The following is a 26,355-nucleotide window of genomic DNA, read 5'->3' as shown; positions in this document are numbered from 1 at the left end:
ATGTTGTTTATCACTCATGCAGGCAACATGGCCTGCCTTCTAATTTTCTGGAGGGTGGTCTCTGTGCTGTCAAGCCTAGCAAATTGAAGGACCTCATTATTTGTGATTTTGTCCTATCGATTTCTCACAATGGACCTTGGGTATCTTTGGTGGAAGTGTTTCACAGCTTTGATGCATATGCTGAGTTCTTCATCAGTAGTGGCATCCCTTGAGGGTACATGGACATCTAGAAACTGACCATCATCTAAGGACCACCTATATGTAGGGTGACTGTGCCTGTCGCTTTGCCCATTTCCTATCACCAATGGAACTCGGATTGCATGTTGTAGGGCACACTTCCCAGCTAAACCTACACTAAGGAATTTGACTATCGTGGAGGAAGGTCAGAGGTGCATGTTGCTGCCTCCCAGGATCCCAGAGAAGACAAGGATCCAAGACATCTGGTTAACTTGGCAGCTGCAGTGAATGGCCAGTGCCAGGTATTTCACTACTGTCGCCATTTCCCTCAGTCCAACCTGCGTTACCATTATGCTATATCCATCAAAAGTACCAAAGGCTTGTAGCTGTCTGCTTCATTCCACAACCAACTTTGTTTTGCCCTTCCAATGTCTGTTCCTCCAGCTTTGGCAAAGGCTCATCTGGACTTGAAACGTCAGTTCTTTTCTCTCCTTACAGATGCTGCCAGACCTGCTGAGATTTTCCAGCATTGTCTCTTTTGGTCTGTCCTCCACTGTGAGGTAGAGGTTAAAGTGAGATGCTGTAGATCCAGTGAGGACTTTCAATCAGAGATCAGCCTTCAGGTTGCTAACAAGGCATTACCTATCTGGTGAACAATGTCAGAATCACCTCACAACCTTTGAACGCGAAATCCCTCTCTTTGAGAAAAATAGGTATATTCCTGAAAGCCAGTTGGTGAAGGAAAAATTCAAAGCCAATTGTTACTTGGGATAGGTTTATTCACAGAGTGAAACATTACAGGTACATATCTCCTGACTCCATTCCATTCATGTCAGCGTCTCTTCATATGTGCTCATGTAACCATCCAATCAATGCTCTAACACCTGTATGTACTTAACCTCAATTGATACAATTAACAGGTACTAGATGAACACAAATCTTTTTGTGACTTAATTCATAGCTCACTGATGACCACTAAAACACAATCACTGGTATGTATTTCTCCTCTTTGTTGCCTTTCTGACTGTTCTTAAAGCTGCAACTTAAGGGAGTTGTGTCGGATTGAATTTTGCTATCCATAGTCACTAGAGGGAGCCATACGCCATCTGCATCAGCATCAGAGTTACAACGTAGGACAGGCATTGCTGGGAACCTTAGCTACATCCACTCCAACCTTGATTTTATACTTCGGTCAACTGATTTGTTACCATCCCATAATCAACTGAAAATGTCAACACCATTCGCTGCTGATAAAGGTCTGTCAAAAACAAGTCAACGGTTGAATTAGGGAAAAGCATAAGAATGGTCATAATCTTCTTTCCTTGAAAGTTCATGATTTCTATGCAGAAGCAATATTCCTGATAGTACAAAGCCATAAGCAAGCAAATTAACTCGCTACAAAAAGACTAGTTTAAACACGAGGATTAGCAAAGAAAATGAGTTCATGGCACAAATGTGGATGAATGCAGAAAATGCAGATGTATGGGATTGGGGGTGATCTAGGAAATTGGATCAGGAATTGGCTAGCGGATAGGAAACAGAGGGTGGTGGTTGATAGTAAATATTCATCATGGAGTGCGGTTACAAGTGGTGTACCTCAGGGATCTGTTTTGGGGCCACTGCTGTTTGTAATATTTATTAATGATCTGGATGAGGGTATAGTTGGGTGGATTAGCAAATTTGCTGATGACACCAAAGTCGGTGGTGTGGTAGACAGTGAGGAAGGGTGTCGTAGTTTGCAGGAAGACTTAGACAGGTTGCAAAGTTGGGCCGAGAGGTGGCGGATGGAGTTTAATGCGGAGAAGTGTGAGGTAATTCACTTTGGTAGGAATAACAGATGTGTTGAGTATAGGGCTAACGGGAGGACTTTGAATAGTGTGGAGGAGCAGAGGGATCTAGATGTATGTGTGCATAGATCCCTGAAAGTTGGGAATCAAGTAGATAAGGTTGTTAAGAAGGCATATGGTGTCTTGGCGTTTATTGGTAGGGGGATTGAATTTAGGAGTCGTAGCGTTATGTTGCAACTGTACACAACTCTGGTGCGGCCGCACTTGGAGTACTGTGTGCAGTTCTGGTCCCCACATTACAGGAAGGATGTGGAGGCTTTGGAGAGGGTGCAGAGGAGGTTTACCAGGATGTTGCCTGGTATGGAGGGGAGATCCTATGAGGAGAGGCTGAGGGATTTGGGATTGTTTTCGCTGGAAAGGCGGCGGCTAAGAGGGGATCTTATTGAAACATATAAGATGATTAGAGGTTTAGATAGGGTGGATAGTGATAGCCTTTTTCCTTTGATGGAGAAATCCAGCACGAGGGGGCATGGCTTTAAATTGAGGGGGGGTAGTTATAGAACCGATGTCAGGGGTAGGTTCTTTACCCAGAGGGTGGTGAGGGATTGGAATGCCCTGCCAGCATCAGTAGTAAATGCGCCTAGTTTGGGGGCGTTTAAGAGATCCGTAGATAGGTTCATGGACGAAAAGAAATTGGTTTAGGTTGGAGGGTCACAGTTTTTTTTTTTAACTGGTCGGTGCAACATCGTGGGCCGAAGGGCCTGTTCTGCGCTGTAATGTTCTATGTTCTATGTTCTATGAATAAAATCTTTCATTGCATCCTTCCTGAAGTATCTACCTTTCCCCACCCATCAATTTTCACAGCTGATTCCAAGACTTTGTTTTTATTTATCTGGAAGTGTGTGTGAAGAACTTAACAATAGTCTCTGCACTCCTCCAACTCTGGTCTATTGTCCATCCTTTACTTTCTTCATCCCATCACTATCAGAATGTCTTCTGATGTCCAAGCCCTAAACTTTGGAATTGCCTCCCGAAACCTCTTCACCTCTCTCTCTTCCTTTTAAGATACTCCTTTGACTAAACTTTTCATCCTCATGTCTCCTTTCTTAGCTTGGTGTCAGATTATTTGCCTGTGAAGCACCTTGGGTCATACTACCTTCAAGGTGTTATATAAATGCAGTGATTGCACACTCATAATAATTCCTACAGTGCAGGAGGCCATTCGACCCATCGAGTTTGCACCGACCACAATCCCACCCAGGCCCTATTCCTGTAACCCCACATATTTACCCTGCTAATCCCCTGACACTTGGGTCAATTTAGCATGGCCAATCAACCTAACCCGCACATCTTTGGACTGTGGGAGGAAACTGGAGCACCCAGAGGAAACCCATGCAGACATGGGGAGGATGTGCAAACTCCACACAGACAGTGACCCAAGACCCGATTTGAACCCGGGTCCTTGGCGCTGTGAGGCAGCAGTGCTTACCATTGTGCCGCCCTGGTTTGAAGCAATGCATTATTCACACAATTTATGAAGCAATTTCAGAGTGCATAGTTATTTACTGTTTTGGGTATCTGCAAGGTCTCTCAACAGCTTCAGAAAGTTGGAAAGCCAAAGCTTCTCCCAACTTTCATAGTTGTCGTCTGGTGCAGAGAACCATCCTCGTGTTGCATCTGCTGAGGCTGGGTAATGACAGTGCAGGACACCATTATAAAATCTTTACTTCATAGGAAGCTATCACCAAGCCCAGATCTTTGAAACTTGCATCCAATCAGTCTCAATTTTGTTTGTTGTGAATACAGTGAATGATTACCTCCTCAGTCCAGAATTCTATGACACACAAATTTCCTGTTCATTTTAACTTTCTAATAATATACTTATTTTTTAAAACCAGGGCTATAAGTCTTACATTATGAAAACAGGTTGTATAGAATAGGATCAATTTCCTCGATGGTGGAGGAGCCCAGAGCTAGAGGGATTTGTGCTATGTCATTGTGTGAACAAGTGCTCAGGGAGCACTTCTTCACACAAAGTATAGCTGAAATCTGGAACACACTCTCTCCCAAAAAGCTCCTGAGGCAGGGTGAATTGGAAATTTCAAAAATAAGAGACTGGTAGATTTTTGTTAGGGTATTAAGGATTACGAAACAAAGGAGAGGGAATTGAGTTAAGATACATATTAGCCATGATCTAATAATGGTGGGATAGGCTCAAGAGGCTGAATGGTCTCCCAATATTTTGATATAGCAAATTAGAGAGATGGGCAATATCCCGGGGTCAATGTTGGGGTGTGTAACATTAGAACAGTGCTTTGTTTCCATATATGCCTTAAACCTTATTTTTAAAAAGTTTCATGTATTCACCAAGCAGTAAGTAATCTCTGAGGAAACAAATATTGATAACACAAGCCTGTATGTTAGAAAGTGGCAAGACGGCCATTCAAAGGATGGGATTTCAATTGTTTCTATCATAGAATGGTTCCTGTACAGGAGGCAGCCACTTGGCCAGTCATGTCCATACTGGCTCGCTATAAGAGCAACTCATTAGTTTCACTCCTCATCATTCCTCTGCAAAGTTTTTCTATTCAGATGATTATCCAATTCCCTTTAGTTCCAAATCTTTTTAAAAAATGCATTGATGGGATGTGGGCATTGCTGGCTAGGCCAGCATTTATTGCCCATCCCTAATTGCCCTCGAGAAGGTGGTGGTACAACTGAGTAGTTTGCTCAGTCATTTCAGAGAGCATTTTAAGAGTTAACCACATTGTTTGGATCTGGAGTCACATGTTGGCTGGACCAGGTAAGGACAGCTGATTTCCTTCCCTGAAGGGTATTGGTGAACCAGATGGGTTATGACAATCAACAATGGTTTCATGGTCATCAATAGACTTTTAATTCCAGATGTTTAGCTACATTTGAAACATATCCCAAGTGACCTCCTGTACCGTTTGATTCTACAATCTCATTGTTATTTTGTGGAATTGTTTTGTCCAGTTTGGCTGCTGTGCTTGCCCATGTTACTACAACTACTTTTTTAAAAATATTCCTTTATGGGATGTGGGCACTGCTCCAAGGCCAGCTTTCATTGTCTATTTGTCCTGGAGAAGGTGGTGGTGAGCTGTCTTCTTAATCACTGCAGTCCAACTGGTGTAGGCACACCCACAGTGCTGTTGGAGTGTTCCAGGATTTTAATGCAGTGAGAGTGAAGGAACTATCAGGCCGCTGTGTGGCTTGGAGGGGAATCTGTAGTTGATGATGTTGGTGTTCCTATACATCTGCTGCCCTGTCCTTTTGTGTGGTAGAGATTTCAGGTTTGGAAGATGCTTTCGAAAGAGCCTTAATGAGTTGCTGCAATGAATCACTGTGCGTCGATGGTAGAGGGAGTGAATGGATGGTGTTAATCTTCCAGTGCTGTTGGAGCTGCACTCATCCAGGCAATTGGAGAGTATTCCATCACACTGTGCCTTGGAGATGGTGGAAGTCAGGTGAATTACTCACCGCAGAATTCCCAGTCTCTGAACTACTTTTGTAGTCACTGTATTTATGCGGCTGGTCCAGTTCAGGTTTGGTCAATGGTAATCCCCAGGATATTGGTAGTGGGGGGTTTCGGTTATGATAATGCCAATGGATGGCAAGGGGATATGGTAGGATTCTCTGTTTTTGGAGATGGTCATTGTCTGGCACTTTAAATGTAATAAATTGGTTGTAGAACACCGTGGGACATCCAAGTGGGACAGGCACTGCATAAATGTGAGTTCTTTCTTTAATTGGTGCCCTACATTTCACTGCGAGCCATCGAGATTACATTACATGTTGACTTTCGTCTCTATAAAGAGTCGTTGTATGCCCAGTGCCGTCAGCCACAGATTTTTTTAATATAAACCTGCTGTAACGGGATCATAAATCCCCTTTAATATTCCTGGAGTTTACTACCAAAAGATGCAAAAGGGAGCAGTGGAAATTCAACAGCGTTAACAATACAAAAATTATGAATCATCAGATTCAATTGTAGCACAATTACAGATTGATGAGAAAAAAATATTTTAAAATTAAAAAGTTATTGCCAACCAGTACATTCCCACAGGAAAAGGCACCTGAAATACCAGCTCTCCACTCATAAAGATCTCTAAGCCACCTGATTAGATTACACCCTGTAATCACTCCCAGGTAGCCATTACTCTATCACCAGTAATATTTTTCTTTAAGTCACACATCTCACCAACAATCGCCAGTCCTGCTGTGTGAAAGCACTAAAAAGAACCAGAAAAGGAGCAGATTTTCCCCAAACATTCATTAAAATACATAGATGATATAAAAGGATGCATGGGAGGGAGCAGAGAGGATTAGAAACCAATCTATGGGACCCTGCTAACATGCATAAGTTGATGAAAATTCTCAGTCTAATACTCTCCCCAGACTCAGCTGTAACCCACATGCAGGTGTACGATTTAGGAGATTTATAAAAACTTGTGCATTGCTCAAGAAAAGTGGAACCACTCTGAGAAGTTTAAAAAAACATCATACTTAAAAAGAAATCACCAAGAGGCAATTATGGGCAGCTCAATGGCCTTTTTAACTGTTCCTTAGTTTTGATGGCTATTTTAAAACAGCAAGGACTGATACCATTGGAGGATTGAGCTTGACACTGTGGCAGAGCTGAAATAACACACTTAAGGTGAGCCCCATTAGATTAATGTGTTTCTCTCATGTGTTAACTCAGCTCCCTTCCTGTTACAGCCAGACACTTACTCATGCTGGTACCTCCAATGACATCACTACTCAGGGTTGGCATAAAACATCCAGAAGTGAACAGAAAAAAATAAAATCTTTATTCGGACCATCGCTCTCTAATTGGGATCCAAGTAGAATCCTGCTGTGTGTAATTGGGACCTCCTGAGATTGTGAAAGGTGCTATATAAATGTAAATTCTTTCAGCCTCAGGTCAGTTGGCTGCACTCTTGCCCGAGTCGGGATTTGGGTTCGAGCCCCACTCCAGTGTTTCGGAAGGAAGGTTAAATCAGGGCCCATCTCTAAACACAGATGGATGTACAATATCCTGTGGCACCATAACAAAGAGCAGCAGTGGAGTTATCCCTGGTGTCCTGGCAAATATTCATCCATCAATCAACATCACAGATCATCTGGTCGTAATCACATTGCAGCTTGCGGCTGTTGGCTACCCAACACTGCAACAGAGACTATACACCTCAGTAGCAATATTTCTTCGGATGTACCTTGCACTGGAACAGCCAGTGACCATACAAGGTGCTATTAAATGCAAGTCTTTTTAAAAAATTGATGCTGCAGTGTCTCACTTTATCGAAGGCAAAGCCACTGTAGTTCAAGGGCAACGCTCGCTATTTTAAGTTCTTCCCGAATCTCCTTACCAGGACATAATCCATCCCATTCTAACGGACGCATATTGTGTTCAAGAATGGTTTCAGAGGCAACAAACATTCTCCACCTCAGAGTCAATGACTTAATTGTGAAAGTTGTCCCAGCAAATCATATATACATGTTTTTTTTTCTGCCCATCTCCAAGTTGGACAGCAAGACCAAAGCAGCAACCCTACTACAGCTTTAGAATATACAAAGGACCTTCCTGATCTCCTCAGCAAAACTACTGGTGCTTAGTGAGGCAGTCTACAATGAAAAAAATAGTATCTGGAAGTTCTTATATTTTCCAAATAATTAAATATGAGTACAGGAGATGTTTTTAAAAATCTGAGGCCATTAACAAAGTTACAACATTGAAACATCAGTGAATGATATCACCGGTAGTTTCATAATATGTACTGTTCATGCAGCGTAATTCACTAACATTGCAGCAAAGGCAGGAACATCCATTGTAAATAAACATGCTGCAGTAGTCAAATACCATTGACAAAACTAACTGTGCTGAATTCACAAGCAAACCAAGTTTACAGCCACGTTTTAAAGACAAAATAAAGTCTATGCAAAATGGGCAATGGGGACAATGGTGCAGAAATATCTGAAACAAATCTTTGGGCCTTAACGTGTGTTTAAACAAATTGACTCTAATGCTGCAATCATTGCTGGAGGTTTGCCTAACAGTTCAATGCCCTTTCCCTGAGGCAGACAGCCTTTGAAAGTGACAAAAGCCTGTGATTTTTGGTCAACTCCTTTTACAGACTGAAAATGTCAGTTTGTCTCAAAAATAATTTTTATTAAACTGCATCAACTTGCAAAATATAAACTCTTGGATTGAAGGTTGATTTTCCCAATTAAATTTCAACCTACATAAAATCAAGATCTATTGGAGGGAGAGAAATAGGGACAGATAGGAAATGCGAGAAGCATTATACAGAAATGACCAGGGTTGAAATGAGGATTTCATTGTCGTTCTACCATCTGTGCTGATTCCACTGTGTCAAATTTGACCAGCAACATAAATGCTATGACTAGAGTAGATCAGAGGTTAGGTACCCTGCAGCGAGTGGTTCACCTCCTGAATCCCCAAAGCCTTTCCACCAGCCACAAGGTACAAGTCAGGAGTGGTCAAGTGGAGTTGCAACAAAACAAAATTGCATTTATATAGTGTCACTCTCAGATTGGCAGGCTGTGGCTATTGGGGTACATGATGTGGAGGTGCCGGCGCTGGACTGGGGTAAACACAATAAGAAGTTTGACACCACCAAATTTTGGCATTTCTCCATTCCACCTGACGAAGGGGCAGCGCTCCGAAAGCTAGTGGCATCTGCTACCAAATAAACCTGTTGGACTTTAACCTGGTGTTGTTAAACTTCTTACTGCTATTGGGGTACCACAAGGATCAGTGCTTGAGGCCAAGCTGTTTACAATATGTATCAATGATTTGGACTTGGGGACCAAATGTAATATTTCCAAGTTTGCCGATGAAATAAAACTAACTGGGAATTGAAGTTGTGAGGAGGATGCAAAGGGTGAATTGAGACAGACTGAGTGAGCGGGCAAGAACATAGCAGGTGGATTATACAGTGACATTAACCACATTAGTAGGAAAAACAGAAATGCAGAGCATTTCTTAAAAGGGACCTGGGTGTTCTTGCTCATAAGTCATTAAAAGCTAACATGCAGTTGTATCAAGCAGTTAGGAAGGCAAATGGTATGTTAGCATTTCATGCAAGAGATTTCAGTACAGGAGTAAAGAAGTCTTGTTGCAACTGGTGAGACTGCACGTTAATTTATTCGTTCATGGGGTGTGGGCTTTGCTGGCGAGGCCAGCATTTATTGTCCATCCTTATTTTCCCCTTGATAAGCTTGTGGTGAGCTGCCATTTTGAACCACTGCAGTCCATGTGGTATAGGAACACCCACAGTACTGTTAGGGAGGGAATTCCAGAATTTTGACCCAGCGACAGTGAAGGAATGGCAATATGTTTTCAAGTTAGGATGGTGTGTGACTTGTGGCAGTGATGTTGCCATACATCTGCTGCTCTTATCCTTCTAGGTGGTAGAGGGTGTGGGTTTGCAACGTGCTGTCGAAGGAGCCTTGGTTAATCTACCAGTTGTAGATGGTACACGCTGCTGTCACCGTGTATCAGCAGGGGAGGGAGTGAATGTTGAAGGTGGTAGATGGAGTATGAATTAAGCAGCTGTTTTGTTCTAGATGGTGTTGAGCTTCTTGAGTGTTGTTGGAGTTGCATCTATCCAAGCAAGTGGAGAGTATTCCATCACACTCCTGACTGTTCCTTGTAGATAGTAGGCAGGCAGTGGGGAGTCAGATGAGTTACTCACCACAGGATTCCCAACCTCTGATCTGACCTTGTAACATAGTACTGATATGGCTAGTCCAGTTCAGTTTCTGGTCAATGGTAGCCCCTGGAATGCTGATAATGGGGAATTCAGCAATTTTAATACTATTATGTCAAGGGGAATGTCAAGTTTCTCTCTTGCTGGAGCTGGTCATTGCCTGGCACTTGTGTGGTACAAATGTTACTTGCCACTTATCAGCCCTTGTCCAGGTTTTGCTGTGTATGAACATGGACTTCTTCAGTATCTGAGGAGTCGTGAATGTTGCTGGACATTGTCCAATCCATAGAATCCCTACAGTGCAGAAGGAGGCCATTTGGCTCATCGAGTCTGCACCAACCACAATCCCACCCAGGTCCTATTCCCGTAACCCCACATATTTACCCTGCTAATCCCCTGACACTAGGGTCAATTTAGCATGGCCAATCAACCTAACCTGCACATCTTTGGACTGTGGGAGGAAACCGGAGCATCCAGAGGAAACCCACGCAGACACGGAGAACATGCACACAGACAGTGACCAGAGGCCGTAATCAAACCTGGGTCCCTGGCGCTGTGAGGCAGCAGTGCTAACCATTGTGCCACCGTGCCGCCCCAATCTTCGGCAAACATTCCCTTTGATTTGATTTATTATTGTCACACAGTGAAAAGTATTGTTTCTTGTGCGCTATACAGACAAAGCATACCGTTCATAGAGAAAGAAACGAGGGAGTGTAAAATGTAGTGTTACAGTCATAGCTAGGATGTAGAGAAAGATCAACTTAATGCAAGGTAAGTCTTTTATTTATTAAGTTTATTTATTAGTCACAAGTAGGCTTACATTAATACTGCAATGAAGTTACTGTGAAATTCCCCAGCTCGCCACACTCCGGCACCTGTTCGGGTCAGTGCGCCTAACCAGCACGTCGTTCAGAATGTGGGAGGAAACCGGAGCACCCGGAGGAAACCCACATAGACACGGGGAGAACGTGTAAACTCCACACACACAGTGACCCAAGCCAGGAATTGAACCCGGGTCCCTGGCGCTGTGAGGCAGCTGTGCTAACCACTGTGCCTCCGTGCCACCCCATCCAAAAGTCTGACAGCAGCAGGGAAGAAGCTGTTCTTGAGTCGGTTGGTACATGACCTCAAACTTTTGTATCTTTTTCCAGGTGGAAGAAGGTGGAAGAGAGAATGTCCGGGGTGCGTGGGGTCCTTAATTATGCTGGCTGCTTTGCCGAGGCAGCAGGAAGTGTAGACAGATTCAATGGATGGGAGGCTGGTTTGTGTGATGGATTGGGCTACATTCACAACCTTTTGTAGTTCCTTGCGGTCTTGGGCAGAGCAGGAGCCATACCAAGCCGTGATACAACCAGAAAGAATGCTTTCTATGGTGCATCTGTAAATGTTGGTGAGTGTTGTTGCTGACATGCTGAATTTCCTTAGTCTTCTGAGGAAGTAGAGGCGTTGGTGGGCTTTCTTAACTATAGTGTCGGCATGGGGTGACCAGGACAGGCTGTTGGTAATCTGGACACCTAAAAACTTGAAGCTCTCGACCCTTTCTACTTCATCCCCATTGATGTAGACAGGGGCATGTTCTCCTCTATGCTTCCTGAAGTCGATGACAATCTCCTTCGTTTTGTTGACATTGAGGGAGAGATTATTGTTGCTGCACCAGTTCACCAGATTCTCTATCTCATTCCTGTACTCTGTCTCATTATTGTTTGAGATCCAACCCACTATGGTGGTCATCAGCAAACTTGAAAATCGAATTGGAGGGGAAGTGGGCCGCACAGTCATGGGTGTATAAAGAGTATAGTCGGGGCTGAGAACACAGCCTTGTGGGGCACCGGTGTTGAGGGCGATCGTTTCCACTTCTGATCTTATGACGGAAGGAAAGTCATTCATGAAGCAGCTGAAGATGGTTGGGCCTCGGACATTTCCTGGAGGAAGAGCTGCAACAATGTCCTGGGACTAAGATTGACCTCCAAAAACTACAACCATCTTCCTTTGGGTTTGGTATTAGTCCAACCAGTGGAGCGTTTCCCCCATTGACTTCAGGTTTGCTAGAGCTCTTTGATACCTCACTCAGTCTGATACTGCCCTGAGGTCAAGGGCAGTCACTCCATCTCACCTCTTGAGTTCAGCTATTTTGTCCATTTTAGGACCAAGGTAATGAGGGCAGTATTGTGCACTCCTGCAGTATTGTGTACAGTTTTGGTTTCCTTACTTAAAGGAGGATATATTTGCTATGGAGGAAGTGCAGTGGAGATTCACCAGACTGATTGCAGGGTTGATGTGATTGTCCTAAAAGGAGAGGTTTAATGAGACTGGGCCTGTATTCTGTGGAGTTTAAAAACATTCGAATTGACTGCATTGAAGCATACAAAACTCTCACAGGGCCCATTGTGGCACAGTGGTTGGTGCTGCTGCCTCACAGCGCCAGGGACCTGGGTTCGATTCCCAGCTTGGGTCACTGTGTCTGCAGAGTCTGCACATTCTCCCCGTGTCTGCGTGGGTTTCCTTCCGGTGCTCCGGTATCCTCCCACAGTCTGAAAGACGTGCTGGTTAGGTGCATTGGCTGTGCTAAATTCTCCCTCAGTGTACCTGCACAGGTGCTGGAGTGTGGCGACTAGGGGATTTTCACAGTAACTTCATTGCAATGTTGAGGCTACTTGTGACACTAATAAATAAAGTTTAAAACTTTAACTAATAGGGTGAATGCAATGCAAGAAGAATGGTTTTCCCGGTTGGGGATGGGGAGACCAAGAACCAAGGGACACAGTCTCAGAATAAGAGTTAGGACTGAAATGAAGAGGAACCTCTCCACTCAAGGGTTGAAGAGCTTTGGAATTCTCTATCCCAGGTGGTTGTGGAAGCTCAGTCATTGAGAATATTCAAGAGAAATTGACAGATTTCTAGATATCAAAGGATAGGGAATAGCCACAGGAAAATGGTATCGAGGTAGAATCAGTTACTACGTGATCTCAGATTTTTGTGTCTTTTTCCTGACAGAAGGAGGTGGAAGAGAGTATGTCCGGGATGCGTGGGGTCCTTAATTATGCTGGCTGTTTTTCCGAGGCAACAGGAAGTATGGACTGAGTCAATGGATGGGAGGCTGGTTTGCGTGGACCCTTTGTAGTTTCTTATGGTCTTGGTCAGAACAGGAGCCGTACCAAGCCGTGATATATCTGGAAAGGATGCGTTCTATGGCGCATCTGTAAAAGTTGGTGAGAGTCGTAACGGACATGCTCAATTTCCCTATCTTCCTGAGAAACTAGAGGGGTTGGTGGGCTTCCTTAACTATAGCCTCAGTGTGGAGGGACCAGGACAGGTTGTTGGTGATCTGGATACTGAGAAACCTGAAAGCTCTCGACCTTTAAGGGGTAAGGAGTGTAGATGGGGAGGAGTTTGTTAGGTCTGTTCAGGAGGGCTTCCTGACACAGTATGTGGATAAGCCTACAAGAGGAGAGGCTGTACTTGATTTGGTATTAGGGATGAACCTGGGCAGGTGTCAGATCTCTCAGTGGGAGAGCATTTTGGGGATAGTAATCATAACTCTATCTCCTTTACATTAGCATTGGAGAGAGATAGGATCAGTCCAGCTAGGAAAGTGTTTATTTGGAGTAAGGGCAATTATGAGGCTATTAGGCAGGAAATTAGAGGCATAAATTGGAAGGACGTTTTCTCAGGGAAATGTACAGAAGAAATGTGGCAAATTTTCAAGGAACATTTGTCTGGAGCTCTGCACAGCAACGTTCCAATGAGACAGGGGAGTTATGGTAGGTTACAGGAACCATGGTGCACGAAAGCTGTAACGAATTTAGTCAAGAAGAAAAGAAAAGCCTACAAAAGCTAGGTAATGTTAGAAATCTAGAAGAGTATACGACTAGTAGGAAGGAACTTAAGAGGGAAATTAGAAGAGCAAGAAGGGGTCATGAGAAGGCCTTGGCAGACAGGATAAAGGAAAACCCTAAGGCATTCTACAAGTATGTTAAGAGCAAGAAGATAAGATGTGAAGGAGTAGGACCTATCAAATGTGATGGTGGGAAAGTCTGTATAGAACTGGTAGAAATAGCAGAGGTACTCAATGAATACATTACTTCAGCATTCACAGTGGAAAAGGATCTTGGTAGTTGCAGTGCAGACTGAGACGATTGAGCATGTGGACATTAGGAAAGAGGATGTGTTGGAACTTTTGAAAAGCATCAAGTTAGATAAATCGCCAGGACCGGATGGGACGTACCCCAGGTTACTGTGGGAGGCAACGGAAGAGATTGCTGAGCCTCTGGTGATGATCTTTGCGTCATCAATGGAGACGGGAGAGGTTCCGGAGGATTGGGGATGTGGTTCTGTTATTCAAGAAAGGGTGAAGAGATAGCCCGGGAAATTATAGCCCAGTGAGTCTAACCTCAGTGGTTGGTAAGTTGATGGAGAAGATCCTGAGAGGCAGGATTTATGAACATCTGGGGAGGAATAGTATGATCAGAAATAGCCAGCACGGCTTTGTCCAAGGCAGATCATGCCTTACGAGCCTAATTGAATTTTTTGAAGATGTAACTAGACACATAGACGAGGGAAGAGCGGTAGATGTAGTTTATATGGATTTTAGCAAGGCGTTTGATAAGGTGCAAGGCTTATTGAGAAAGTGAAGGGGCATGGGATACAAGGGGACATTGCTTGTGGATTCAGAACTGGCTTTCCCACAGAAGGCAAAGAGTGGTTGTAGATGGGTCTTTTTCAGCATGGAGGTCAGTCACCAGTGGAGTGCCCCAGGGATCTGGTCTGGGACCCTTGCTCTTTGTGATTTTTATAAATGACCTGGATGAGGAAGTGGAAGGATGGGTTGGCAAGTTTGCTGATGACACAAAGGTTGGTGGTGTTGTGGATAGTGTAGAGGGATGTCAGCAGTTGCAACGAGACATAGATAAGATGCAAGACTGGGCGGAGAAGTGGCAGATGGACTTCAACCCAGATAAGTGTGTGGTGGTTCATTTTGGCAGGTCGAATAGGATGAAAGAATATAATATTAAGGGTAAGACGCTTGGCAGTGTGGAAGATCAGAAGGATCTTGGGATCCGGGCTCATAGGACGCTCAAAGCAGCGTCGCAGGTAGAGGCTGTGGTTAAGAAGGCGTATGGAATACTGGTCTTCATCAATAGAGGAATTGAGTTTAGAAATCGGGAGATAATGCTGCAGCTGTATAGGACTCTGGCCAGATCCCACCTGGAGTACTGTGCCCAGTTCTGGTCGCCTCATTACAGAAAGGATGTGGAAGCCATAGAAAGGGTGCAGAGGAGATTTACAAGGATGTTGCCTGGATTAGGTGGCAAGCCTTATGAGGATAGGTTGAGAGAGCTAGGTCTTTTCTCCTTGGAGAAGCGAAGGATGAGAGGTGACCTGATAGAGGTGTATAAGATGTTGAGAGATATTGATAGAGTGGATTCTCAGAGGCTTTTACCCAGGGCTGAAATGGTTGCCACAAGAGGTCACAGGTTTAGGGTGCTGGGGAGTAGGTACAGAGGAAATGTTAGGGGTAAGTTTTTCACTCAGAGAGTGGTGGGTGTGTGGAATCGGCTGCCGGTAGTGGTGGAGGAGGCGGATTCGATAGGGTCTTTTAAGAGACTTTTGGATAAGTTCATGGAAGTTAGTAAGATAGAGGGTTATAGGTAAGCCTGGTCGGTAGGGACATGTTCGGCGCAACTTGTGGGCCGAAGGGCCTGTTTGTGCTGTAGCTTTTCTATGTTCTATGTTCTTTTCTACTTAATCCCCATTGATCTAGACAGGGGCATGTCCTCCACTACGCTTCCTGAAGTCAATGACTATTTCCATTTTACTGATATTGAGGGAGAGATTGTTTTCGCACCAGTTCACCAGAATCTCTATCTCTTTCCTGTACTCTGTCTCGTCATTGTTTGAGATCCACTACGTTGGTATCATCAGCAAACTTGAAAATCCAGTTGGTGGGGAATTTGGTCACACAGTCATAGTTGTATAAGGAGTACAGGTGTTGAGGATGATCGTGGAGGTGGTGTTGTTGCCTATCCTTACTGATTGCGGTCTATGGGTTAGGAAGTCTAGAATCCAGTTGCAGAGGGAGGAACCAAGCCCCAGGCCACAGAGCGTGGAGAGGAGTTTCATCGGAACAATGGTGTTGAAGGCTGAGCTGTAGTCATTAGATAGGAGTCTGACACAAGTATCTTTGTTATCCAGGTGTTCCAGGGTTGAGTGTAGGACCAGGGAGGTGGTATCTGCTGTGGACCTGTTACAATGATAGGTGAACAGTAGTGGATCCAGGCAATCTGGGAGGCTGGAGTTGATCCATGCCATGACTAACCTTTCAAAGCATTTCATAACGATTTATGTCAGAGCCACCAGGCAATAGTCATTAACGCACGCTGCCTGACTTTACCTTGGTACAGGGATGATGATTGTCTTAAAGCAGGTAGGGACCTCAGATCGGAGTAAGGTGAGGTTAAAGTGCCTGCGAATACTCCCACCATCTGGTCCACGCAGGATCTGAGTGCTCGTCCGGGTACCCCATCCGGGCCAGTTGCTTTCCGTGGATTAACTTTCAATGCGGCCAATCTGACGTTTGTGATGGTGACCTCAGATACAGGTTCGGCCGAGGTTTCTGGGGTGGAAGGCGTGCTCTCGTTGACCTCTTGCTCAAAATGGGCATAGAATGCTTTGATCTCATCGGGGAGAGATGCATCATTGCCTATGATTCTTTCTGCCTTCATCTTGTAGCCTGTTACGTTGTGCATACTTTGCCAGTGTGGCTAGCCTGGGACTCTAGCTTGGCCCTGTACTGTCTCTTGGCATCTTTGATGGCTCTCCATAGATCGTATCTGGATTTCTTGTGCAGGTCAGTGTCACCCAATTTGAATGCCTCAGACCTGGACTTCAGCAAGCAGTGGATATCCTTATTCATCCTCGTTTCTAGTTGGGAAGCACACGGATTTGCTTCTTTGCCACTTACTAATGAAGGCAGCTACTGTAGTGGCATACTCATTCAGGTTGGTCGCTGAGCTCTTGGATACTGATCTGTCCATTGACACTAACCAGTCCCATAGGAGATCATCTGATTCCTCAAACCAACATTGCACAACTTTCTTTATCAGATTCTTCCGCTTCAGTTTTTGCTTGTAAGCTGGGAGCAGGAGCACAGCCTTGTGGTCTGATTTATGGGATGTTTCATCACAAGACAATTTGTGGTGGTATATATTTCATCTTAAACTCTTTTTGTTTTGTTTTAAACCCACTGTGCTCCCTGTCATTCTCCAATATACAACCCCCATTCTTCCCCAAGCCCCCCATTCCCCCAGCCCCCCATGTAGTGCTTTTCACCACCACTGGGCACCTCAAAGCACTTTACAACTAATGAACTACTTCTGAAGTGCAGTCATTGTTGCAATATAGGAAACACAGCAACCAATTTGCACACAGCAAGCTCCCACAAGCAACAATGCGATAATGACCGGGTTATCTGTTTTGTGATGTGGATTGAGGGATAAACATTGGTCAGGATACCAGGGATAACTCCCTGCTCCTCTTCCAAATACTGCCATTTCAGAGGGCAGACAGGGCCAGGGTTTAACCTCTCATCCGAAATTTGGCATCCCGAGCAGCGCAATACTCCCTCAGTATCTCACCAGAGTGTTTATCTTGATCTTTGTGCTCAAGTCCTGGTGTGTGACTTGAAACCACAATCTTTTGGTGGAAAGGCAGCAGTACTACAAACTGAACCACTGCTGATACACTCAAGAAGCTTGAAACCATTCAGGACAAAGCAGTCCAATTGATCGGCACCCCATCCATCATCTTAAACATTCACTCCCTCTATCACCAGCGCACCATGGCTGCAGTGCGTACGATGTACAAGATGAACTGCAGCAACTCACCACGAGGTTGTGGGTTTGGAAGATTGTAACAATCTTCCAAACCCACAACCTCTACAATCTAAAAGGACAGGAATAGAAGGTGCTTGAAACACCATCACCTTCAAGTTTCCATCCAAGATACATAACATCCCGATTTGGGCAGTGCGGTTCCCTCATTATTGCTGGGTCAAAATCCTGGAACCATGTGTGCATTTTCACCACATGCACTGTAGAAGGTCTAGAAGCCAGTTCATTAAAAGTACATTTTATTTCTTAGTCACAAGTAGGCTTACATTAACACTGCAATCAAGTTACTGTGAAAATCCCCTAGTCGCCACACTCTGGCACCTGTCCGGGTACACTGAGGGAGAATTTAGCATGGCCAATGCACCTAACCATCACGTCTTTCAGCCTGTGGGAGGAAACCCATGCAGGGGATTGAACCTGGGTCCCTGGCGCTGTGAGGCAGCAGAGCTAACCACTGTGCCACCCATTGCCACCATTACCATTATCTTCGCAAGGGCAATAAAGTATGGGGAATAAATGCTGGCCTTGCTAGTGAAGCCCATATCTAGAGTGAATAAAATTAGTTTTAAAAGCTGTGATGCATGGAACTCTGAATATGTGGTCTACTTACAAGCTACCTTACTATCTGGGAGTCCAATGGCTTCCCCATAAAGTTCATCAGACCACAAAGACTGGGTTCTCCTTCCCTGATTTGCCCACAATTGCATAATCCTACAACACTCTGGACCTGTATTTGAATAACTGCCTCTCAAGGTTGACATTATGCTCTGATTCTGGGTTGCAAATGGAAACTGGCACAAAATGTAGGTCCTTTTAATGGACTCACTACTAAATGCCAATGATGGGCATTTCAGTATGGTGAAGTGATGGCCCAGAAATCACAGCAAGAGATCTTTACTCTAAACAGTAATGGGACGATTTAGGGAACACTCAAGTCTTACCCATAGGCACTTGGTTGAGGAAATGCACAGTTAAATCTGTTGTGACCATGAAGCTACTGGGACAGATTTAAACTGTGCATTTCTAACAAAACTGTCAAATGCCTGTGGTTTCTGCATCTTTACCCTTGAGCAATATAAACAGCCAACCATCTGTGGAAATATCCTTCCTGAACTGTTTGGAGATACAACAACATTATTTAGACTAATGAGCAATGCGAAGACTTCAGTAGCCTTCATAAAAAAAAACACAGGTCAAGTAATTTCCACAGCACCCACCCCCCTGTGTATTTCTCAAATAAATCACGTCACTCATTCAAAACTTTCTCACCCACAGCAGTCCATCCATTTGACGCATTGGACAGTTTGAGCCTCATTAATCAGAGATTATGAGAGAATGAGGTAATGGGGTTGGCCAATTTCTTTCAAAGTGCTGCCGTTTATTATGGTGTCTGTCACAGGCCTTTCCTTGCATTAACCATTTCGCTAACTCAACTTATCACGGTGCTGATTAAAAGAAACATTGACACAGTGGCCAATTGTCATCGAAACCCTCTATTGAAAATGCTGCTTTTCTTAAAAAAAAGTTATGTCAACAATTAAATTAAAAGAAAAACATTCAGAACCTTAATCAAAGCCGTTAAAATGACCACATGAAAATAAATGACTGCTGATTGACCAAAAATGTTTCATAGACATTGGTATTTGGGCAGAAACTTCCTTTCGGAATTAGTGGTTTATGGCACAACCTGATAATACAGCAATGGGTCCTTCATGGAGTTCTCTGAACCGCCTTGTGAAGGGCTCTTTAATGATTTTCTGGGCTTGGTCGAAGCTGTTTATAGCTCAGATGATCCTACACCGATTCGATTTTAGAGGTGGTTTTTGTTTCTGTATCACGGTTCCTGCAAAATATACTCGAATTCTCACACCCACTCCAACCTAAATGTATTTAAACACAAGTAATCTGGCTATAGTAATATATAATTTTGTCGATCAAGTTTTATTTTAATTTGTTCATGGAATGTGCGGGTTGCTGGCTGGGCCAGCACTTACTGCCCATCACCTGGGGGCGTTTAAGAGTCCACCACATTGCTGTGGGTCTGGAGTCACATGTAGGCCAGATCAGGTAAGGACGGCAGATTTCCTTCCCTGAAGGACATTAGTGAACCAGATGGGGTTTTTTTCTCCAATCGATAATGGCTTCGTCATTATACTTTTAATTCCAGATTTCTACTGAATTCTAATTTCACCATCTGCCGTGGTGGGATTCAAACCCGGGTCCCCGGAGCATTACCCTGGGTCTCTGGATTACTCGTCCAGAGACAATATCACTACACCACTGGCTCCCCTTACCTTCTGTACTACTATATCAAAGCCATTTGACCAACTTTGCGTGCTTGTTCTTGAGCAATATTGTGTACCCCTTTGTAACCTTTGGTTTGAAATTTAGCTGTGTGAATACTAGTTGACACATTTTCCACATTTGGGTGGAATTTCTCTTCCTGTCCTTTTGGAAGTGATGATGGGCCAACCTAACCAAGTGGAGAAGGAATTTCATACCAACGAACAAACCCTGAATACCACCTCATTGTTCCAAAGAACAGGCATCCTGGTCAACATTCCTCCCTCGACAACCATTAACAAAAACAGAACAGCTGTCACAAATTAGTAGTTATATTCATCTAAGACAAACATTATGCTGTAAGTGTATTTCATTGGCCGCAAGTTCTTTGGAATCATTTGACTACAGGGCAGTTTAGATGCTTTACTCTCATCCATGCCTTTGTTATCTCAACAATTCCAATGCTCTCCTGGCTACTATCCCATCTTGCACGCTCTGCAATCTTGAGTACAAGTCTGCCATCCGTGTTATAATTCACTTCAAGGTCCCCTATCCATTAGTCCTGGCTCCTGTTCCAGCAATGTCTCAATTTAAAAATTCTCATCCTTAGTGTTCAAATTTATAACCAAGCCCTTCCGTCCTTTGTAACCTCCTGAAGCCCTTCACATCTCTGAGCTCCTCCATATCTTACCTCATATGCATTGTCAATTATCAGTGCTGCACCATTAGTGAATGTGCGTTCAGCTGCCTAGGCCCTAAAGGCCGTCCTTGTGTGTAGAGAACGAGAGGACATTGAGGTAACAATTGAAACATGTGCCTTGAAATTCAAATAAGTAAGAAATACAGTTTAATACTGCTCCTGCGAAGCTCTGAAGATTTGAATTTCAAGGCACATGTTTCAATTGTTACCTCAATGTCCTCTCGTTCTCTACACACAAGGACGGCCTCAACCGGGATATTGGGTTCATGTCACACTATTTGTAACTCCCACAGTTGCGTGGACCTGCAGAGTTTCACTGGCTGTCTTGTCTGGAGACAATACACATCTTTTTAGCCTGTCTTGATGCTCTCTCCACTCACATTGTTTTGTTTCTTAAAGACTGGATTAGTTGTAAGTATTCGCATTCCAACCATTATTCATGTAAATTGAGTCTGTGTCTTTATAAGTTCTGTTTGTGAACAGAATTCCCACTCACCTGAAGAAGGGGCTCAGAGCCTCGAAAGCTTGTGTGGCTTTTGCTACCAAATAAACCTGTTGGACTTTAACCTGGTGTTGTTAAACTTCTTACTGTGTTTACCCCAGTCCAACGCCGGCATCTCCACATTTAGGCCCTAAAGCTCAGGAAGACCCTCCCTAAGCTTTCCTTAAAATCTCCCTTCTTGCCAAGCTTTTGATCACCTATCCTAATGTGCCTTTCGTATGGCCCAGTAAGAAATACAGTTTAATACTGCTCCTGCGAAGCTCTGAAGATTTGAATTTCAAGGCACATGTTTCAATTGTTACCTCAATGTCCTCTCGTTCTCTATGGAAAGTTAGCTCAAGTCATTCAGAACACTAGGGTACAAAAAAACAAAATAAATAAATACATTATTCCAAGGCAGTTCCAGACAAGAGAATCCTGACCAATTTAAAAATCAAGTGTCCAAATGTTAGCTTTGGTTCAGTTCCAGAATTCAAAACAAGACTGGAGTCAGAATAGTCACAGCCTAGTAATAAATGCCTAGTCACTGTTGAGAGCTATCGAGGAAAATCAAACCAATTCACAAGTGTCTGGTTCAGTGTGGAAGAATCTGCCAAATAACTCGTGTCACAATTGTAAATCAAGCATGGGTAAGATTTTGTCCTGTTACTCTTGTAGTCTGTAGAGTCTGTTAAAATGGACCTTTGTTTTACTCTCCAAATCTTGTCTTCCTCTTTCCCTATGGTGAAAACTAGGCAGCTGAGCGGCAACAACACCCTCTCAAAAACTAGATCCGAAGCACAGATGAAAGACGACAGACGCGGGTTTGTACACAGTTGCAGTATTTGTATTTTCTGGCACCAAGGTAACCTGGGCACAGATGGCGTTGGCACACAGCTTGTTCAACTACGCCAGCTGCACACAGCTGCTGCCATTTTCACACAACTCCAATCTAGCAAGCAACAGCCAAACATTAAAAAAACAAACTTTTGGATTCTCTCAGAACAACACTTGCAGCTGAGTTTACTCACCAGACATGAAGCTGGGCAACAAGGAACCAGGAGTTCAGGGTGTCTGACAAATTGCATCCTGCAGACAAGAAACAAAGAATCATTTATAGTTTGCCCACATCAAAAAAAAATTAGAAAACCCAATTTTGTTTTGTCCCTTACCCAGAGCAGAAAGGAACCCTCCCCAAGAACAAACGAATTTTTTTTAAAAACAAGTTATGGCTGACTTTCTGAGCAAAGCTCAGGATGGGTGTTCCCTCACTCCGGCAACGTGGTTTTGGAAAGGAGACTTAGAAGTAACTAATAGCCTCTTTATGCTAGAAAAAAATTGGAAAAATTACTTTAAAAAAAGTGGAAACCACAAGGGCTGTCACAGCGAGTTGTGCATATAGCAGTGTGCTGGAACTCCAAGCACACTGCCACGTAGATTAAAACTTCCAGCTTACTGACTTACTCAATAGAAGGTCACCGTGTCTCAGCATGAATGCCATTGTGACAGACAGTGTCAATCTAGAAGGACAAGGGGGAGGCGATGGTCTAATGGTACTTTTGCTTGATTATTAATCCAGAAACTCAGCTAATGTTCTGGGGACTCGGGTTTGAATCCCGCCACGGCAGATGTTGGAATTTGAATTTTTTTTAAAAATCTGGAATTAGGAATCTACTGATGACCATGAAACCATTGTTGTCGGAAAAACCCATTTGGTACGCTAATGTCCTTCAGGGAAGGAAATCTGCCATCCCTACTAGATCTGGCCTACATGTGACTCCAGAGCCACAGCAATGTGGTTGCCTCTAAACTGCCCTCTGAAATGGCCTAGCAAACCACTCAGTTCAAGGGTAACTAGGGATGGGCAATAAATGCTGGCCCAGCCAGTGACGCCCACGTCCCACAAATGAATTAAAAAAAAAACAGCATTTGTATTAGACAGGGTATTAAATGTTTTGGAACCAAGACGGATTAGATGGATGCAGATCAGCCATGATATAACTGAATAGCAGAACAGGCCCGAGGGCCTTTTGCCTGTTTGTGTTCCTAGAATGCCACATCTTAAGTTTTGAGAGTTCAGTTTTGCTTTCGTGCGTTATCGTTTTGCTCCAACTGCCTGAGATTTAAATAGACATCAGAACAATGACACTATAAACAGGCCATGGTCATGCCTTTTTCCTTACACATATAAAACATTAATAAAGAGAACTCTCTATGGAACCACACAATCATGGAGCAGCCCCAGTCATAGCTGCATGCAAAAAGAACTTTGAAATTAGCTGCAGGTTGTGAGATTGCTAACCCATCCATTGCTGTAAAATCGAGGTTAAAAGATCCACAGTTTAACCGTACACATTCATTCCCTCCACTGCCAATTCACAATGGCAGCAGTGGGCACCATCTACAAGATGCACTGCAGCAACTCGCCGAGGCTCCTTTGGCAGCATCTTCCAAATCAGTAAACTCTGCTATCCAGAATAAGGGCAGCAGGCACATCTCCATCTCCAAGTTCCCTTATAAGGCACACATCATTCTGACTTGGAAAATGAATCACTGTTCCTTCATCATTGCTGGGTCAAAGTCCTGGAACTCCCTCCCTGACACTACCCACCTTTTGATTTGATTTATTATTGTCACATGTATTAGTATGCAGTGAAAAGTATTGTTTCTTGCACGCTATACAAAGCATACCGTACATAGAGGAGGAGAGAGTGGAGAATGTAGTGTTACAGTCACTTGTTAGAGAGTTTAAAAGAGTTAGAATAAAGTTTTAAAAGCATAGAACGAGAGTAAAAGATAGAATTAGAAGGTATGCTGGGCACAGCTTGCAAGAAATCGCCTCGCTCCGGCGCCATCTTGAATTCATATAGACTGCAGCAATCCAAAGCAGTGGCTCACCACCACCTTCTCAAAGGCAATCAGGGATGGGCAATAAATGCTGGATTTGCCAATGATGCCTACACCTTACAAATAAAAAAGAACATTGTTTGAAGCAAGTGAAAATTTTACGAAACATTTCAGAGAAAGGCACTGCTGAGTTTAATATTAAGCCATTATGTGGAGATGCCGGCGTTGGACTGGGGTAAGCACAGTAAGAAGTCTCACAACACCAGGTTAAAGTCCAACAGGTTTATTTGGCACTAGCCTTCGGAGTCCCAGGCTCATTCATCAGGTGAGTGAGGACTTGTGTTCACAAACAGGGCATATACAGACACAAACTCAATTTACAAGATAATGGTTGGAATGCGTGTCCAGAAAAAGTTCAGACAATGTGAGTGGAGAGAGGGCCAAGCACAGGTTAAAGGGAGGTGTATTGTCTCCAGCTAGGACAGACAGTTAGTGAGATTTTGCAAGCCCAGGCAAGTCATGGGGGTTACAGAGTGTGTGACGTGAACCCAAGATCCCGGTTGAGGCCGTCCTCACGTGTGCGGAACTTGGCTATCAGTTTCTGCTCAGCGATTCTGCGTTGTCATGTGTCGTGAAGGCCGCCTTGGAGAACGCTTACCCGAAGATCAGAGGCTGAATGCCCGTGACTGCGGAAGTGTTCCCCGACTGGAAGGGAACGCTCCTGCCTCGTGACTGTCGAGCGGTGTTCATTCATCCGTTGTCGTAGCGTCTGCATGGTCTCCCCAATGTACCATGCCTTGGGACATCCTTTCCTGCAGCGTATCAGATAGACAACGTTGGCCGAGTCGCAAGAGTATGTACAATTTAAGGTGGATGGTGTTCTCACGTGAGATGATGGCATCCATGTCGATGATCCGGCACGTCTTGCAGAGGTTGCTGTGGCAAGGTTGTGTGGTGTTGTGGTCACTATTCTCCTGAAGGCTGGGTAGTTTGCTGCGGACAATGGTTGGTTTGAGGTTGTGCGGTTGTTTGAAGGCAAGAAGTGGGGGTGTGGGGATGGCCTTGGCGAGAGGTTCGTCTTCATCGATGACATGTTGAAGGCTTCGGAGAAGATGGCGTAGCTTCTCCGTTCCCTAAGATACACAAGGCCAACACACCCAGCCATCCCATCGTATCAAGCAATGGGACCCTGTGTGAGAACCTCTCCGGCTAAGTCGAGGGCATCCTGAAACCCATTGTACAAAGAACCCCCAGCTTCTGTCATGACACTACGGACTTCCTACAGAAACTCAGCACACATGGAGCAGTTGAAACAGGAGCACTCCTCGTCACAATGGATGTCTTGGCACTCTACACCAACATCCCCCACGACGACGGCTTTGCTGCAACTGCCAATCTCCAGATGCAATTCTACAAATCATCCGCTTCATCCTGGACCACAACGTCTTCAACTTCAACAACTAGTTCTTCATCCAGACACGGAACAGCCATGGGGACCAAATTCGCACCTCAATGTGCCAACATCTTTATGCACAGATTCGAACAAGACCTCTTCACCGCACAGGACCTTCAACTGATGCTATACACTAGATACATCGATGATATTTTCTTCCTTTGGACTCATGGCGAACAATCATTGAAACAACTATATGATGTCATCAACAAGTTCCATCCTACCATCAGACTCACCATGGACTACTCTCCGGAATCGGTTGCATTCTTGGACACACGCATCTCCATCAAGGACAGTCACCTCAGCACTTCACTGTACCGCAAGCTCACAGATAACCTCACGATGCTCCACTTCTCCAGCTTCCACCCTAAACACATTAAAGAAGCCATCCCCTACGGACAAGCTCTCCGTATACACAGGATCTGCTCAGATGAGGAGGACTGCAACAGACACGTACAGACGCTGAAAGACGCCCTCATAAGAACAGGATATGGTGCTCGACTCATCGATCGACAGTTCCGACGTGCCACACCGAAAAACCGCACCGACCTCCTCAGAAGACAATCACGAGACACAGTGGACAGAGTACCCTTCGTCATCCAGTATTTCACCGGAGCGGAGAAGCTACGACATCTTCTCCGGAGCCTTCAATATGTCATCGATGAAGACGAACATTACGCCAAGGTCATCCCCACACCCCCACTTCTTGCCTTCAAACAACCGCACAACCTCAAACAGACCATTGTCCGCAGCAAACTACCCAGCCTTCAGGAGAACAGAGGCCACGACACCACACAACCCTGCCACAGCAATCTCTGCAAGATGTGCCGGATCATCAACACGGATGCCATCATCTCACGTGAGAACACCATCCTCCAGGTACACGGTACATACTCTTGTGTCTTGGCCAACATTGTCTACCTGATACGCTGCAGGAAAGGATGTCCCGAAGCATGGGTATATTGGGGAGGCGATGCCGACGCT

General features: G+C 44.4%; 1 protein-coding gene across 1 annotated transcript in view; it reads right to left on the bottom strand.

Annotated features, from left to right (window-relative positions):
* The window catches only part of uqcc1 (ubiquinol-cytochrome c reductase complex assembly factor 1), a 107,589-nt gene that overhangs the window by 45,997 nt on the left and 35,237 nt on the right, over nt 1–26,355 (bottom strand). Inside the window, exon 5 of the mRNA XM_078236885.1 lies at nt 22,103–22,160. Within this exon, the coding sequence (XP_078093011.1) occupies nt 22,103–22,160 (58 nt within the window). The remainder of the gene's footprint in view (nt 1–22,102; nt 22,161–26,355) is intronic.

Source organism: Mustelus asterias, chromosome 20, assembly GCF_964213995.1.
Source record: "Mustelus asterias chromosome 20, sMusAst1.hap1.1, whole genome shotgun sequence".
Taxonomy (NCBI): domain Eukaryota; kingdom Metazoa; phylum Chordata; class Chondrichthyes; order Carcharhiniformes; family Triakidae; genus Mustelus; species Mustelus asterias.
This window is presented reverse-complemented; position numbering and strand designations above follow the sequence as displayed.